The following is a 16174-nucleotide window of genomic DNA, read 5'->3' as shown; positions in this document are numbered from 1 at the left end:
TGGTTAAGGCGAATCCAGCAGTGTTCCTGAAGCGACTGAACCTGCTAACTTAGCACTGTTCACTTGTAGCGCCAGATAGAGGGAGATGAGAGGTCGGTGCCCAACTACATACCCTTCATATGTACAACATTTCAGATTTCAATAGGTAACATCTTTGGTTAATAAATGGCAGTAGCACGGATAAGTACGAGAGAACATGCTCCAAGCTCTAGACATGAACGCAGAAAACCGCATGTTCTAAATAATCCTACACATTATTTGCTTCCTCTTTATGGCACACTACTTGCAATCATGTACTTTGCCCTCCTGTACTGCAGGAAGTTACTGTTTATGAATTCGGTTCATTTAATAAAAAAACACCCTTGATCATAAAATCTCTTCTTTTGTATGATCAGGGATGAAAATAAATTAAACACTCTTAGCTCTCTTGGCCATACATGGGATGACATTTTGAAAATAGCTGAATAAAGCATTTTATTGGAAGCAAAGATACTCCTTACTGTAGTTTTGAAGTGAACATCTAGGCAGTTATCTAACAAGCAGCAGCAAAAGCGTACTCTTTTGAAACATGCAATTGATATATATGCCACTAATATTGCTGACTAGTTATACTGAACAATTGGGACAAATTGGTCAACTCCAACAGTTTTTTTTAAAGCTCAGATTGTACATTATCACTTGCAGGTGTAAACTAAGGGCAGTTTACGGAGCAATCATGTGAAGCAAATCTTCTCTTTGGTTAAATACAGTAGTTAGTAATACATGACTGCAAACTAAGCTTCTGTGCAGATGAGGACTGCATAGTTAGATAAAAGTATGTTTATTTTATACTTTTATGTGTTTGTTTACTTGACATACAGATCTTGTGCATTCCTTGCGGAGTAGTGAAAGTATTCAGAATATTGGCCTACAGAAATGACAGGCAGATTTAGAAAGCACTGTCTGTCAAATCATAGGTCATTACCCTGAACCTCAATTTTGAACAGAAACTTTGTCAGAACATTTTCTGCTGAACACACGGTACTTTTACGTGTGTAGCTAGACATCATGCCAACATTATCATACAGAAATAAAATTTGGGAACACGGTGTTTTCAGTAGAGCTGATGCACTGTAAATAACAGGTAGCTAGTTGTTCTGTTGTGCAGTTGTTCTTCAGGCAATATCCAGTGAAGGTCAGTGGCCTTCAAAAGTAACAGCACCTCCACTGGAAATATGGCTAGTCCACATGGAGTTGCTGTTACACTTGACAGCCCTGCTTGGAGCATTTCTTTTCTGTCCATCGTTGGGTCTGTAAATGTTCTTATTGCATCTCGTCTAAAATAGGTGTCTGGGAAATGTTCCCCTGAACCTCAAGATAAGCAGAACAAATGTTTTGCGTAGCCCATAGAACATTTACTAGAGTGATTTTTTTTAAATGTCCATTTCTGACATACCTGTTACATGTGAAAAATCAAGAGTTTGCTGTCTCTTGCCCCACCCAGTCCCCCATTTATATCCAATGCCATGTGGGGAATCTGGTACATCCCTGGTGCCCCACAAGTATAGTACAGAACTGGATTATGCTGCAGCAGGTACCACGATCCATCAAAGAATCTTTAAAGAAGAAGAAGAAGAAATGTTTAAAAATGGTATTTGAATGCAGATAAAATCCTTTCTGGAGAAGCATTTCTCTGCTTTGAGAAATGTTGAGATTAGAGGCACATGAATTTATGTTAAAAGAAATACAACCAGCTTTCAATTTCCCACAACAGATAAATGAAAATTATTCATCAATATAGCTTTGAAATTGAATTACTAGGTAAGGACTTGTGTGTCCTTAAGAAAACTGTTTCTTAAACTATGAAGCAGATTAACAGTCTTCTCTCTATGAAGTGGAAGGACTGAACCTAAACGTTTTCCCACTTACAGAAGAAACAGTGGCCTCTGGAACTTAATTTAATTTAAAACTTACAAAATCCTGAACTATGCAGTGTGAGAACACTGAGCAGAAATGGAAAGAGTTAATTACAAATTTGTGAAAGCATTTGCAGCTTGTTGTACACTAGATACTTTATTCAAATAAGGGGAAAGCTTCCTCATTGACAATCCAGATTAGTTGGAATGACTTAGATTTAAAATAAATCTAAATCAGCTGCTTTCCAAGTACTCAAGTTTAACTACTTGAATATCTGTCCATGTGAGAGCTAAATGTCCCATCACCTAGATTTCACTAGTAGCTGGATGTGGTTATCCTCATTTAATTAAGAAAATTACTAAATCACCTGGTTGAGCTAATCCTTCCACATCGTAGCTCTTAAATCTTAATTTCTGATCCAAAATCTGCATTAATTTCTGTAAATTTATAAGGTCCTACCTAAGTAGCTTAAAAGGTAAGTGCAAGAGAGCTTACCTGGCACTCCTCGCTGTTGTACAAAAAGGTTGGAGCAGCAACCACCAGCGCCTGTTTCTTTCCTCGCCCCAAAAACGTCTCAGTGCTGCTTAATTTCCCACTAAATAAGCATTTGGTGTAATCAATATCAGACTTCAAAATGATTGGTTGGCGTCATGGTAGCGTGAATTGCCCTGTGGATTTTCATGCTAGAAACCTAGAGAGTGACACGTAATGCAACTTCTGCCCAATACGGCGTATAAATCCAGGGCAAAGTTTTACAGCCAAGCTTCTTTTGCTTACATTGTGAATTATGGTTCTCAAACTGAAACTTGCCCTTCGTAGAGTGATAAGTAGATATTTGAGGAAGGTGTTTAATGTACACTGCAGAGAGAACTTTTGCCTTGAGTTTTTTTCCAAGGTATGTACTGTACAGATGAGAACAGGAAACATACGCTTGTTTTGGGGGGGGGGGGGAACAACCCACGAGAGTGGAGATGTATTCCAGGATTTGGAAAGGTTTTATGGCTATCAAATACAGTGGTACCTCGGGTTAAGTACTTAATTCGTTCCGGAGGTCTGTTCTTAACCTGAAACTGTTCTTAACCTGAAGCACCACTTTAGCTAATGGGGCCTCCCACTGCTGCCACGCCGCCGGAGCACGATTTCTGTTCTCATCCTGAAGCAAAGTTCTTAACCCAAGGTACTATCTCTGGGTTAGCGGAGTCTGTAACCTGAAGCGTATGTAAGCTGAAGCGTATGTAACCTGAAGTACCACTGTACAGTGTTTTTGGAGGCCAATGAGATTGTGAAAAACTATAGCTAGTAGTTCTTTTTTAAAAAAAAATATGTGAGAACAGTAAGTTGCTGATCATTCTGGTTAATTAGAAATCTGTAGGATCATATTTTGTTTTTACCTTCTTAAGAAAAGGAGTTTCCTGATGTTTTTGTGCGTAATTTTACGTTCTGTTTTAGATTAGCAGGTAACACTCATTGAATATATAGAGTATAAATTCTTCCAGGAATGTTACTGCTTTTAAAGCTAGGTTCTAGTCTGTACAACAGCAAACTCTGAAAATTTGTTTGCAAAACTGCTTAAGGGCTTGAAGGAAATAGAGAGAGAGCCTGAGATTCTGAAGAATGGTTCTATTTTCACAAATGACACCTGCCCACCTACACATGTTTATCATTTGTCATGTTTATATCATTGATATCATTCATTTATCCCTTGTGAAGGTTTCGTGCCTTGTTGCCTGGAGGCAATTCTTATTTTCCCCAGACACGTGGCTGTTTTCAAGCCTGTTACATTCAGATTATTAATTATATCTAACCATCTTCACTATCAACTGCTTGTCAGGTTGCAGAGTGAAGTACATCCTATAGCCACCTAATTTTGTGAGTGCCTGTCGTTTTGTAGCCAAAATGGCACCAGCCACAGTTAAGAGGGTGGTCAGTCTGCAAGCTTAGGGGAATGCAGTGGACTATCTTGAAAGTAGGTATGGCTGGAACCCTGATAGAAATGCTGCACACTGCACCATTTTGTTGTAGGTCTCACTTGCAGTAATCTAATCTCATCAAAGTATGTTCAATTGCTATTGCCCTTTTGTTTTCTCAGGGAATGTAACATGGCTTGTTATCACCTTTTATATGCTTTGCTAAAGTCCAGTATGTGTTCAATCAAGATATTATCTTATAAAAAGTTAGATAGGTTCACGATCATTGAAGGCAAAATATGACAACAGAAGTGGCTACTCTCCATGGTAAGAAGCCTGAGGCTTCAAACAGATGGATCATTTTAAATTCATTGTAGTTAAATTATGGAACTCTCTCCCACTGGAGGCAGTCATAGCCGCCAACTTGGATGGCTTTAAAAGAGGATTAGACAGATTCATTGAGAGGAAAAGGCCATTCACAGCTGCTAGCCACGTGCCATAATGTCCATGTTACAGGTGGGCAGAGTGCTCTTGTGCTTCCCTCAGGCTACTGTGAGAACAGGATGATGGGCTAGATGAACCACTGGCCTGATCCGGCAGACTCTTATGTCACAGTGTTCTGAAATAAAGCTTGCCTCTTTAAAAGTTTTACTTTTTTATACAGCTCATGTCTCAGAACTGGAAGTTCCAGTGCAATGGTCACCAACCTTTTGGGGCCCAGGGACAGATTTGGAATTCTGAGGGAATGTTGTAGGCACCAGTCACAAAATGGCCGTCACAAGGGGGCATTGCTTGACACAAAATGGCTGTCAAGTGGGTATGGCTCGACACAAAATTGGGACTACTGGTATTTCTACATAACAATAAAGCAGCAACTGATTGGTTGACCTGGGAAACCAGGTTTCAAATTCCCTACTTGGTCATGAAGTTCACTGGGCGATTTTGGGCCAGTCACTGTCTCTCAGCCTAAGGTACCTCACACTATGGTTGCGAGGATATAATGGTAAGGGGGAAAACTATGCTTGCCAGCTTGAGTTGCCTAGAGGATATTATTGTAATAAAAATTTAAAAACCTCATCCTTCAGGGCAAGAAAAAAGTAATGAGACAAGCTTCAAGGCAAGTGGGGAAGAAACCCCCTTTTCACTCTGTCCGCCACTCAGAATTAAAATGCAAGAAACAACAAGAAGGGCTGCTCATCATCTCTTAACCCCTCCCCTCTGGGGTGAAATGCCCTCTGGAACAAGAAAACAGGGGAGAGACCTTCTTATCACCTCTCCCTTTCCAAAATAAAAATGCTTTATGATACTAGAAAAAGTGGGAATGCAAACCATGAGGTGAGCAGGAAGGTAGAGGAGGGAGGAAATGGCTGCCCAACCAGTTTGAGTGAAAGCAGCTGGGAACTTCCAGCTTTGAGAGCTGCTCTGCAGGATAAAGCAATATGAAGTACCTGCACAGTTTGCTACATAACTTTTTGTCTAGGAAGGCTGGAGACTTACTCTTTTTTTTAAGGGAATGCTCAGAGTTGGGAGCTCCTTCCTGGGGGTGCTAACGAAGGCCTTCACAGGCGCCAGATTAGCAACCTCTGTTCTGCTGGTTCTCAGTTTGCTTCAATGTCTTGTGCTATTTTGAAGAATATATTAGCAGTAGTCTCCTGATCCATTGTCTCTGCTTTGCTCCCCCCCCCCCCGTACAGAAAAAGCATTGAGAATGTTATTAAGATAGTGGAGCAGCATGGCAGTGATGCCTGGTGGACCCTTCCTATTGAGCAGCTTCTTCCCAGTGAAGCTTTGGCACAGGTAAGTCATTGTCAGTGGAAGTTCTCTCTGAAGGTCTGGTCCGTGTAGGTAATGGCTACTCCTGCCAAGGAGCAGGAACCAGGAGGCTGGTGGTCTGGCAGGCCAGGGGTTAATTCTGATCCCATATACCGTGGTAGACTGGGATAAAGGGAGCAAGCAGCAAAGGCCAAGCACTTCCCAGTAATGTCCCATGTTCCAAAGAATATCCTGGAGCTGGGTCAAGACAGTAACTAGAACTGTTAATAGGTTGTATGAATATGCCCACAATATATATACTCAAAAAGAAAACTATAGCTTAAACCTTAAAATGCCAAAAAAAATTATTATAGCATAATGTTTTATTGGACTTGCTGCCCCACTTGCTTCTGCTGCCCCACATGCATGAAGAGTTTTCTCTTCAGTTGACACTGACATGTGTCGCCTCTTTCAATGAGGATATAATAAAAGGTTATACTGTGGCTGGTCCTTTGTGAATTTTTGCAATATAGAATTCAAGGGTGTAGAAATGGAAGAAAAACTGATCTGTCTGAGAGTTGTGGAATCCTTAATTTCTTTATTTCTTTATTTCTGGAACAGGCTGGCGATGTCCAGGATTACGTACAAGGTCAGGATGTCCTAGACATCTGGTTTGATAGTGGAACATCTTGGGCTCATGTTTTGGAAGGTAAGGGGTGGTTTTAAATTCGGTTACTATCAAGAATTGTGCAGTTGGGCAATAGACATTCACCCTTAATGTCCACAGGGAGATGGGAAACTGTGCCCCCCCCCCCAGATATTGTTGGGTGATAGCTCCCACCATCTCTGACAATTTACCAAAATACACACACGTTTTCGCTGGCTTTTGACACCTGAGATGCAAATTTTTAGGACTTGCCTTATTTTTGTGGTTGTAAATTGTTGTTTTAAACTGTTTTCAATGATGTGGTTTCATTGTTGTAACCTGCCCTGGGAGCTTAGGGTGAGGGGCAGGTAATAAATGACGGTGTTGATTATGATGAACTTGGAGGACAATGTCTGAAAGTCTTCAGGTTCCCCAACCCTAGTTTAAGCAGTTGCAAAGTGTAAGTCTGCTTTTTCCCCCTATGTAACACAATGTTGAAAACCTGTTGAAGGTTTAAGTGTGTATGGATGTCATTGCATTTCATTTCCTAAGTGTAAGAGCTAGGTTTTGTGCGCTGCGGTATGTTAATCTTGCTTCAGGCAAATAGTGGCTTTTCAGGGTGCTTGTGGATGTGTCAGTAGCCAGTCCTCTGAATATTTGCAGAGGTGACATATATACAACGGGGGGGGGGGCAGGGAAGACCTATGTCTTCACCTTTATATGCTCCCCAGTATAATGGCAGAAAGGTGCAGCATGGGATGCTGCTTTGAGTCGGAATCTGGTACAGGGCATCAATGCTTTTGAACTTTACACCCGGAGTACACAAATGTCTGATAACTATCTTGTTGAACTGTAAAACATGTTGGCCCAGGGTTGTGGTGGTGGTGTTTTTAATTTCCCAGCAACCCAGGGAAGCAATAGAACCATCAGCAAACAGTGCGTTTATTGAAGGGCTCTTTGCCCCTTGTCTTGAAACCATTCAGTTAGATAATAGTGAATTTTGTACAGCTCCCTTACAGTTGCAAAATCCTGACAGTATTCTTCAAGAAACTGAAAGAGATGGACAAAGATGGTTTTATAACCAGGATCAACACATTACATTGTGCATTAGCAGTGCATTCTTCCTTTCTTGTGCATATTTTGGTCAGGTGAATTCTGATGGCCAGAAGCCAAGTTTATAGCTGCTTGGAAGCTCTGCCCAATGATACCTACAAACTCTTGAGATAAGGTGTCTATCTCCAACATTCAATGTCAACTGTGCAGTGGTCTGCTGGGCTGTGTTGGAATTGAAGACAATGAACCAGCTGACTGGGACAGCAGCTCAAATTGTCATTAAGCATTCAGGATCTTGTTTATGGCTTGACGACTTAATATAATTACAGCTACTGAATACATTTTTATTTAAGAAGGCTTTCCCTGAAGTATGACCAGACACTTATGGAATACTGTATTAATTGTACAAATTTAAGACACAGTTTTATTGTTTTTATAGTCGGTATCTTTTATATTTTATCTTACTGTACACTGCCCCAGTAGCTTCTGGTTCTGAAACAGTTTATAAATCTGTAAAATACTAGTATTTTACGTCAAGCAGTTTATCTATTCTTAAAATAAGGAATCTTTGGAACTAAACTACTTGTACCTTTTCAAAAGCTGCAGAGAAAGCCATAACAAACAATACAACACCTTGAGTTAAAACCATTCCTTTTCACCCAGTGCATGCCTACAAAACTGCAAGGAGGAAGTTGTCCTGGTTCAACTAAAAATGGACATATCAGGAACTGGAGAGGAGAATCTTGCTGTATTCCTCTCACTGCAATACATTGTTTAGTCGTGGACACACCCTGCTTGGCAGGGGGTTGGACTCGATGGCCCTTGTGGTCTCTTCCAACTCTATGATTCTATGATTCTATGATTCTAATGTCATGGTTGAAATGTACTCTAGTATTTGGGAGAACCCTGCAGCACAACTCTTAACTACTTGCAGAGCCATCATTCATCGAAACACACACATGCAATACTGCCTTTTAGTTCTGGTTTGAGTATTCTGTATCTAGAAACACTGAATTAGGTTGTGTTCCTCGTGCAGAAGGATCTGCTTGCTTAAGCCAAGTTTAAAGATGCCAGAGAAATGGAGCATCAGATAAAAACAGCACTGAAATCCGTCTGTCGTCTTTGTGCTAGCTCTCACCACACTAATGTTTAACTAAATGAATGGGATTGTTTTATAACAAGACTATCTGGTTAGAGCTTTTGTGCTGACAGTGGTAGTTTAAGGGAAAGGTCTGGGTAATTGTACTTAATCTATGGGTTAAAGTCTCCTATAATCAAAGATACAGAATACTATATTCCAGCAAAAAAAGGATTATTAAGAACCTATGTTCCCTAACTGTAAAGAATAACCCTAATTAAAAGCCTTCTATCCCATTTTTTTCATGTTGTAAACTGTAAGGGGGGGGAAGGCAGATATCTACATAGAGATATGTGAGCAGTTAAGAATGAATTATTTTTTGTTTGCACAAACTTGGGCCAATTTCAGTCTCAAGTCAGAAGTGTGTTTGAAAACATATATTTTTCTTCTTTATTTTTCTTTGAACTATTTACAGGCCACTTTTTCTGAATACAACTCATTCAAGGCAGCTCACATTTAAAAAGTCCAACATAAAATCCATAATACAAAACACGGTTTAATTTTGGGCAGAGCAGTTATAAAACAGTATGTCAGTGCATGTATTAATAACAAGAACACACACATATTGATAGACAGTTGACGCTGAATCTGTTTGAATGGAAGGTTTCTCTTAGGAGCACACCTATCAAGATTACATTTGCCCCCACCCCAAGGTGTTGTCTGCTTTTCACATTTTGTGAATATGTTTTCCCCTTTCTTTACTTTCCCGTTTTTCCCTGTAAGGGACTTTACAGTGCTTTGTAGAGGCCCACGGAATATAGTTCTTTGGCAACAAAAATTCCCCCATAATGCACATACTTGCATGATACACTTTTACAGTGCAGTGCTATGCATTTGGACTTGATTTCCCGCCTTTCACTCCCCTTAAGGAGTCTCAAAGCCGCTAACAATCTCCTTTCCCTTCCTCCCCAACAACAAGGTGAGTGAGACTGAGAGACTTCAGAGAAGTGTGACTGGCCCAAGGTCACCCAGCAGCTGCATGTGGAGGAGCGGGGAAGCGAACCTGGTTCCCCAGATTACGAGTCCACCGCTCTTAACCACCACACCACACTGGCATTTGTTTTGCGGGCATCCCACTTCTTTCAATGGGGGATTAATCCAAGTGACTTTTTACAGGAATGCAGCTTTGTCGAGCTGAAGTCTTTCCCCTCCATTTTTTAAATTGAAAGCTTGAGGTTTTCATCTTAACCATCTCCAAATAAAATCTCTGCAGGACGTTTCCTGTGCCCTCTGGACTGCCAGAGTAGTGCCATGTTTGCAGTGGGTGTGTAATCAGAGCAACAACATCCTGCCATTAAACCTTACGCATGTTGGGAGCCTTGTGTGCATTGCATTTCACTGGATTATAGTGTGTGTGCCTTTGTGTGTGTATGTATGTATGTATGTATGTGTGCGTGTGTGTGTGTGTTTATTAAATTTGTATCCTTCCCTTCCTCCCAAAGGAGCCCAGGGCAGCTTACCCTATTTTGACTTTAAAAAATGAAATAAAAAATAAAATCAAAACATAGCATCTAAAAACAATAAAACGTCTAAAACAAATATAAGAACATATGTAACCAAATCATGTCTCTGGATGGGCCCCAGACAGACCATTGGGTCATCATCTTGGGGACCCTTAGCCAATCATACCAGGGAGGAGAACTGGCCAATTAGGAGAGAGTGAGGATGTTAAAGAAACAGCTAGTTAGGCAGGATAAACCTGTTTAATTTCCTTAGGTGGCTGAAAAGGATTTAGGAAGGGGCTAGAGGTGCTTTTATGTGAAAAGGAAAAGTGGATAGCCATTCTAGAAGGAGATAGTTTTAATAGAAACTCTTCTGTTGCGGAGAATTATAAGTAAAGTTCTTGTTCAAATGTGAAACAGTGTTTCTGACAGAAAATAAGTACAGTGGTACCTCGGGTTACATACGCTTGAGGTTACATATGCTTCAGGTTACAGACTCTGCTAACCCAGAAATAGTACCTTGGGTTAAGAACTTTGCTTCAGGATGAGAACAGAAATCGTGCTCCGGCAGCGCGGCAGTAGCAGGAGGCCCATGAGCTAAAGTGGTGCTTCAGGTTAAGAACAGTTTCAGGTTAAGAACAGACCTCCAGAACAAATTAAGTTCTTAACCCGAGGTACCACTGTATTGTGTTTTTAATAGTGAACTGCCAAGCTTTATCCTCCTTTCAGGTTTAGTCAAGAAAAATACAGTTTTCGTTTCCATCATGCCTCAGCTTTAATTGATACCTACTTCAGGGAATGAGTTGTCACAGGAACCCCTGATATCAAGAGTTCCTGTTTTAGGTTTATATGATGTATTGAATTCTTTGTTGTTTGAGGAGGGGAGTGACCAAGGTCAAATCACTCCAGACTTTGCTCCCATCTTCACTGAAGGAGTGTGTCACAAGGCCCGCTGAAAGAAGAAAAGCTTTTGGCAGGTGCCTACCTAATGTCAATAGGCAGGGAGTTCCAAAGTACAGTTGCTGCCACACTTAAGGCATGACTTTAGTGTATAGGTGTGTTACATAGTAAATCACTTTTCTGTGACCTTTGTCACGTTGTGCTTGTTACAGCAGAATTTAAATATCAAAATTCCTTAAACAAACAGCAGAAGGCTGTAAAAATGGTGTGACAAAGGAATCTCTGAAAGGAGTAACTGAATACTGCTGTGGAGGGAAAAAATGAAATGTTCAAAGTTCCCATTGCAAGGCAAATTAGATTTTTTTTCAAAAATCTGCTCCCTCATTTTCATAGGTTTAATATGGGACAGAGGCCTTATTCTAGGGGAGGAAATGCAAGTGAATGAGGTGTCTTCTTGCATAAGACTTCAGGGATGTGGAAAGATGCACTGGCCAAAATTCTACCTTTCCCACTCCTATTCAGGTCACAGGAGGTGTGTCTTTTATTGAATCAAACAACTGGATTCACCCTTTTATTTGGGAGTAAGAAGCTTAACAGTACCTGCACTCTGAAGTCTTTTAAGTGTCTTTAAAAATGGTTAGATTTAGTATTTTATTTATGAGGCATGTTCAGATTGTGTGATGGTGTTGTGTGTGTGTTTTTAAAGGGCTTTGTGTAAACTTTGCTGTAAAGCTGTCTTACGGGTTACATTAGTATAACGCGGTATTAAAGCAAAAGCTCCACAGCAGCTAAATTCCTGCTTTAAAATGCCACTTTTTTCTTGACTTTATTCAGATGCAGGTGAAAGGGCTGATCTATACTTGGAAGGGAAAGACCAGCTGGGAGGCTGGTTTCAGTCTTCTCTCTTGACCAGCGTGGCAACACGAAAAAAGGCACCGTTTAAGTAAGTTGATGCTTGGAAAGTAGTACATCGTAACTATCTGTTGAACCTCTGGATGGAAATGACAGCATCAGGGTCTTTCTTCTAGGGCGGTTATGGTTCATGGATTCACTCTTGGTGAAAAAGGAGAAAAGATGTCTAAATCGATTGGCAACGTTGTCGATCCAGATGTAGTCATCAATGGCGGCAACGTGAGTAATTGCATCGTTACGTTCCCAAATCACAAAAATCAGTCTATTAGTTTCTCAGAGAAGCAATGGTAAGCACCCAATAGTTCAGCTAGGTCCAATTATTTACTGCCTGAAATAATTTGCTTTGCATTAAATCCATCCCCAGCTCAGCAGTGAGAGAAGAATTACTAAGAGGGTGGCGAGTAAGACATGTTCTTAGGGTATCACAGCAGCAGAGTACCCATTGTGCGGAAGGATAAAGTAGCAAATGATGGGCAAGTCCACTGCTTGAGACTTTGGAGGGCCACTGGGCTACAGGAATCAATAGGCAGCTTTCTATGTTCTGGAGTTGAAAGGTTTAGCTGAGAACATAGCATGCAGGCTGAGTGGGTAGGTTAACCAAGATCAGGCTGGAAGGGAGGTAAAGGCAGATGCATTGGTGAAAGAGCTCATAGGCATAATAAACACTGACTTATCATTATGAGAACAAGTCTTAGGTGCTCCCACCTCCCCTCCTCTCTTGTGACTGCGAAGAGGAAGTTGGAAGCTGTCACTTCCACTTCAGATTAACCACAGTTTAAGAGTTATGTTCAAAGTGATAAAATTGCACTTAGGTTAACTGTGGTTGCTTGAAACGTGAATTACAAAGCTGGTTTTCTCCCCCAACTAACTATAGTTAGAATGAACTAGTATAGGATTTAGATGCAGCATTAAACTGATTTAATTGAAATCTGAAGCGAAAGCCTCCAACCTCATATTTCACTAGAGGAGGGGAGGTGTGGAGGAGCACGAGTCCTAGGTTTGCTCATGTCACAATAAACCATGGTTCAATTGCCATATTCACACCAGGTCTATATGTCCCTCAAATGTTGTATTCTAAGCTCACCTTCCATGTGAATTACTTGTGCCACATTAACGTAAATCGGTCTCAAGGACATGGTTTTGTTACGTTTCAACTGTGTCAGCAAGATACTTTTGAGTACCCAAGCAACGCTCTTGTCTTTTGTATAGAAATTTGGTTCACTGGGTGCATCCAGCAGTCTCTTCGGCTTAGGTATTTTCAAGATCATGCATGTTGCTTTTATTCTAGAATTTCCTGTTCAGCAGGTTCTGTAGAAGAGTACTCGGAAGTTGTTCTGTGCCTAGTCCGGTTATACTGAAACTCCATTAAAACCTCAGTCTGCTTCTGATGGCTTTAGAGGGAAGGGGAAATATGGCACGAAGGTAACACTTCGCTCCAGTTGTTGAAAAGAGCAGATTTTTATTGCTGCTGATGGAAAAACTTCCTAAAGTGTCTTTCTGAAGCTGAGCTTCCTTGTGTATCCTTAAACAGTCGTTGAAATACAGCCCTTGGCAGCCTCGCTTGCATATATCAATCATCATAAAAACAGACCAGTTTTATTGCTGCTTTACCTTGCTTATCAGTGCCTGTTCTGCGGGGGTGGGAATGGTTTTCATGCCTGGTGGCTTGAGGCTCAACTTGTGCTTGACTTATTAACATTTTGATCAACTGTTTAGCTTGTGTATTGATGTTCACTGCCCAGCTCCTAGCTGGTCCTTTGGCTGCTCTGGCTAGATTTGATAGACCCCGAATTTCTACTTTGCCAGAGCTCTTGGATCTGGGAATGTGGAGCAATCCCCAGTGAATTAATAAGGGTTCAGCTACTTGATGCCATACCATGTGTCAATGGAGACCAGGACATAAACATCTTTAAATGGGAATCAGTCGCTAGACCCTCTACCCAAGCAACCCTCTTGTCTTATATGGGAACATTTTGGGTCTGGTTCTTTGACCTTTATCAAACAGGTCTGTTCTAATGTATGCTTCACATGTTGGCTGAGTTGTTCTGTGCCACCATATCATTTGAAATTTAGAAGTTCTGATATCAGGATTTGAAGATAATCCTGATATTTGTTCTGATTTTAATGTGTATGAAGGAAATATTTAGCGTGCAGGTTGGTTTGTGGATGTATTTTCCTGAAGTTCAGTGCATGCTACAGTTGTTACTCCAATACTCTTCCTCTTGACCATGCTTAGTTTTTCTTTTTTGCTACTTATTATAGTGCAGTTCAGATGGCAGATGACAGTAATGAGTTAGAGGAAAATAGAAAAAGGAGGGGAGGTGAGCAGTTGGGGAGGGGAGAGAGAGAAAGAGAGACGAGAGTTGTATAAATTGTTTCACTACATACTTGTAACTGAGTTGCTTATTCTGCTAGGGCTGCCCCATTCCTTGTTCAGTAAGGGGGATTCATCTTTTGGAGCAGACCTCCCAAAGTAAACAAGCACAATTCTAAACAGGAGGAGAGAAATTGGCTGCAGCTTTTGCTAAACCAGGCTTAAAAAATTTAATGGCTGGGGCGAGGGGAATTGTTAGCATGCTTGAGGCTGGCAGAGGAGGGGCATATCCGTCCACAGCATTCTACTGCATTTCTGTGCCAGGGGAAGAAATGGGGAACAGACCATCTCCTGCCTTACACTGAGTCAGACCAGTGGTCCACCCAGCTCAATGGCAACTCTCCAGGTTTTCAGACCAGGAGTCCTTCTCAATGATTGAACCTGGAGCCTACTGCCCCTAACCTATGGTACTTCCCCTTTCTCTCTAGGCAAGAACATCAGCAGTAGTTGCTGTGTAGTAGTTTTTACAGCAGCAAGGAACTTCCCTGCACTCCCTGCCCCATGTCTGTGACTTGAAAGATTTTCAAGTAAAAAGTAATGCTGATCCTTTGATGTAGCTTGTCCTGCCACTCTCCTTGATGGCTCCAAGTTGACAGCAAGTGTAGTTTGACTTTTCTCTCCCTTCCCTCCCCCGCCCAAAGCTTTGCACTAGGTAGCATGACACAGGGGTGTGTGTGTGTGTGTGTGTGTGTGTGTGTGTGTGTGTTGTGCTCTGCAGAGCGATAAGGAACAGCAGCTATGCTGCTAATTCTCATTTGAGAATCTCTGGTCCAGTTGAATTGTGGGGTGGCTGCATGTCAAGATTTCATTGCTGTGTTGCCAGAAATCTGTAAGCAGTTGGTGCTTTATGTTCTCCAGGAAAATGTGTGTTGTCAACGAAACATGCTAGGTAGACTTCCAGCGTAACGCTAAAGAGTTTGTTCCATTTCTGCTTGCCTGATAGAACAGTCCTCCTCCCCACCCCACCCCGGTTCTGGGGGTTCACCTGACCTGAGCGGATCTGTTGCACTAGCAGGAGTTGTTGTGCTGGCTTCCAGTAGCAGAATGGAGCTGTTGGCTCTGACCCACTGTGTAAATTCAGCAGGTTTGCAGAGCTAGTCTCTCTCTTTTAATCTCTCCCCCTACCCGCCCAATCTTTACACTCACAGGACCACAGTACAGACCCTCCATATGGCGCCGATATTCTACGCTGGTGGGTGGCAGAGTCGAATGTCTTTGCGGAAGTTCTTATTGGGCCAGCTGTGCTTAACTCTGCACGAGATGACATCAACAAGGTAGGAAGCCAAGAGAATAATAACAACAGTAAGAAGAAAAACAGAGTGTCTCCTCTTCAGTAGGAGCCATTTCAGATTTAAAACTGTCAGTTTGTTTTGTAGAATGCATAACCAGGAAATAATCGAAATAAAAAAATTCCTTCCTGTAGCACCTTAAAGACCAACTAAGTTAGTTCTTGTATAAGCTTTCGTGTGCATGCACACTTCTTCAGATACACGGGTGTATCTGAAGAAGTGTGCATGCACACGAAAGCTTATACCAAGAACTAACTTAGTTGGTCTTTAAGGTGCTACAGGAAGGAATTTTTTTATTTCGACTATGGCAGACCAACACGGCTACCCATCTGTAACCAGGAAATAATGTTTGAGATCTTCTCTTTAGTTTCTGTTTCAGCTACCACTTGCTGCAGCCCAGCCTCAGATAACTTGACAGGAAAGGGCAACAAAATCACTTGCAGTGTGATTGCATTCAGCTGTTTGTTTGCTTCCTATTCTTATGGTAGAACTAGATGTGTTTGTCATGGAATTCTCCTCAATACTGATCCAGAGCAGAACTCCAATGTATAGTTAGCAGAGTAAAAACTTAAAACACATTGCAGGATTCCCAAAAAATAGACCAGAGGCAATTGTATTTCATCCAGCAGAGCTACTGAAGACAAATGAGCATAATGGTCACAAATCTAATACATTCAGGATTGGCACTGTCCATAAGAAATCCAGTTGCAGCAGACAAACTTACAATAACTTACAATAAGACTAAACTTTAGTGCTAAGTATACTATGTGCAGAACACCACACCAGAAGGAAGAGAGAAAGAAAGAGAAAGTGAAACCCAGACTCCTTCTGGCCTTATTTTAGTCAGCATGACCTTGACTGAAGA

The 16174-nt window shown here is 41.3% G+C and overlaps 1 protein-coding gene and 1 long non-coding RNA gene across 3 annotated transcripts in view; one reads left to right on the top strand and one right to left on the bottom strand.

Moving 5' to 3' along the window:
• Positions 1-16174, top strand: part of IARS2 (isoleucyl-tRNA synthetase 2, mitochondrial) — a 32505-nt gene that overhangs the window by 11141 nt on the left and 5190 nt on the right. Inside the window, exons 13-17 of the mRNA XM_081000121.1 lie at positions 5498-5600; positions 6177-6264; positions 11569-11677; positions 11763-11865; positions 15169-15294. Coding sequence (XP_080856247.1) covers positions 5498-5600; positions 6177-6264; positions 11569-11677; positions 11763-11865; positions 15169-15294 — 529 coding nt within the window. The remainder of the gene's footprint in view (positions 1-5497; positions 5601-6176; positions 6265-11568; positions 11678-11762; positions 11866-15168; positions 15295-16174) is intronic.
• Positions 426-5469, bottom strand: LOC308474245. 2 transcript variants are annotated; one of them, XR_013984611.1, is made up of 3 exons: positions 5301-5469; positions 2392-2587; positions 426-1595 (listed from the first exon to the last, which is right to left on the bottom strand). It is a non-coding gene; the product is annotated as an uncharacterized lncRNA (long non-coding RNA). The 2 variants fall into 2 exon arrangements; XR_013984612.1 differs by lacking the exon at positions 5301-5469 and adding an exon at positions 4511-5110.

Source organism: Podarcis pityusensis (assembly GCF_964106645.2).
Source record: "Podarcis pityusensis genome assembly, chromosome: 3".
NCBI classification, from domain to species: Eukaryota; Metazoa; Chordata; class Lepidosauria; order Squamata; family Lacertidae; genus Podarcis; species Podarcis pityusensis.
Note: the sequence above shows the minus strand (reverse complement) of the source record. Positions and strands in the feature narration are given on the sequence as shown.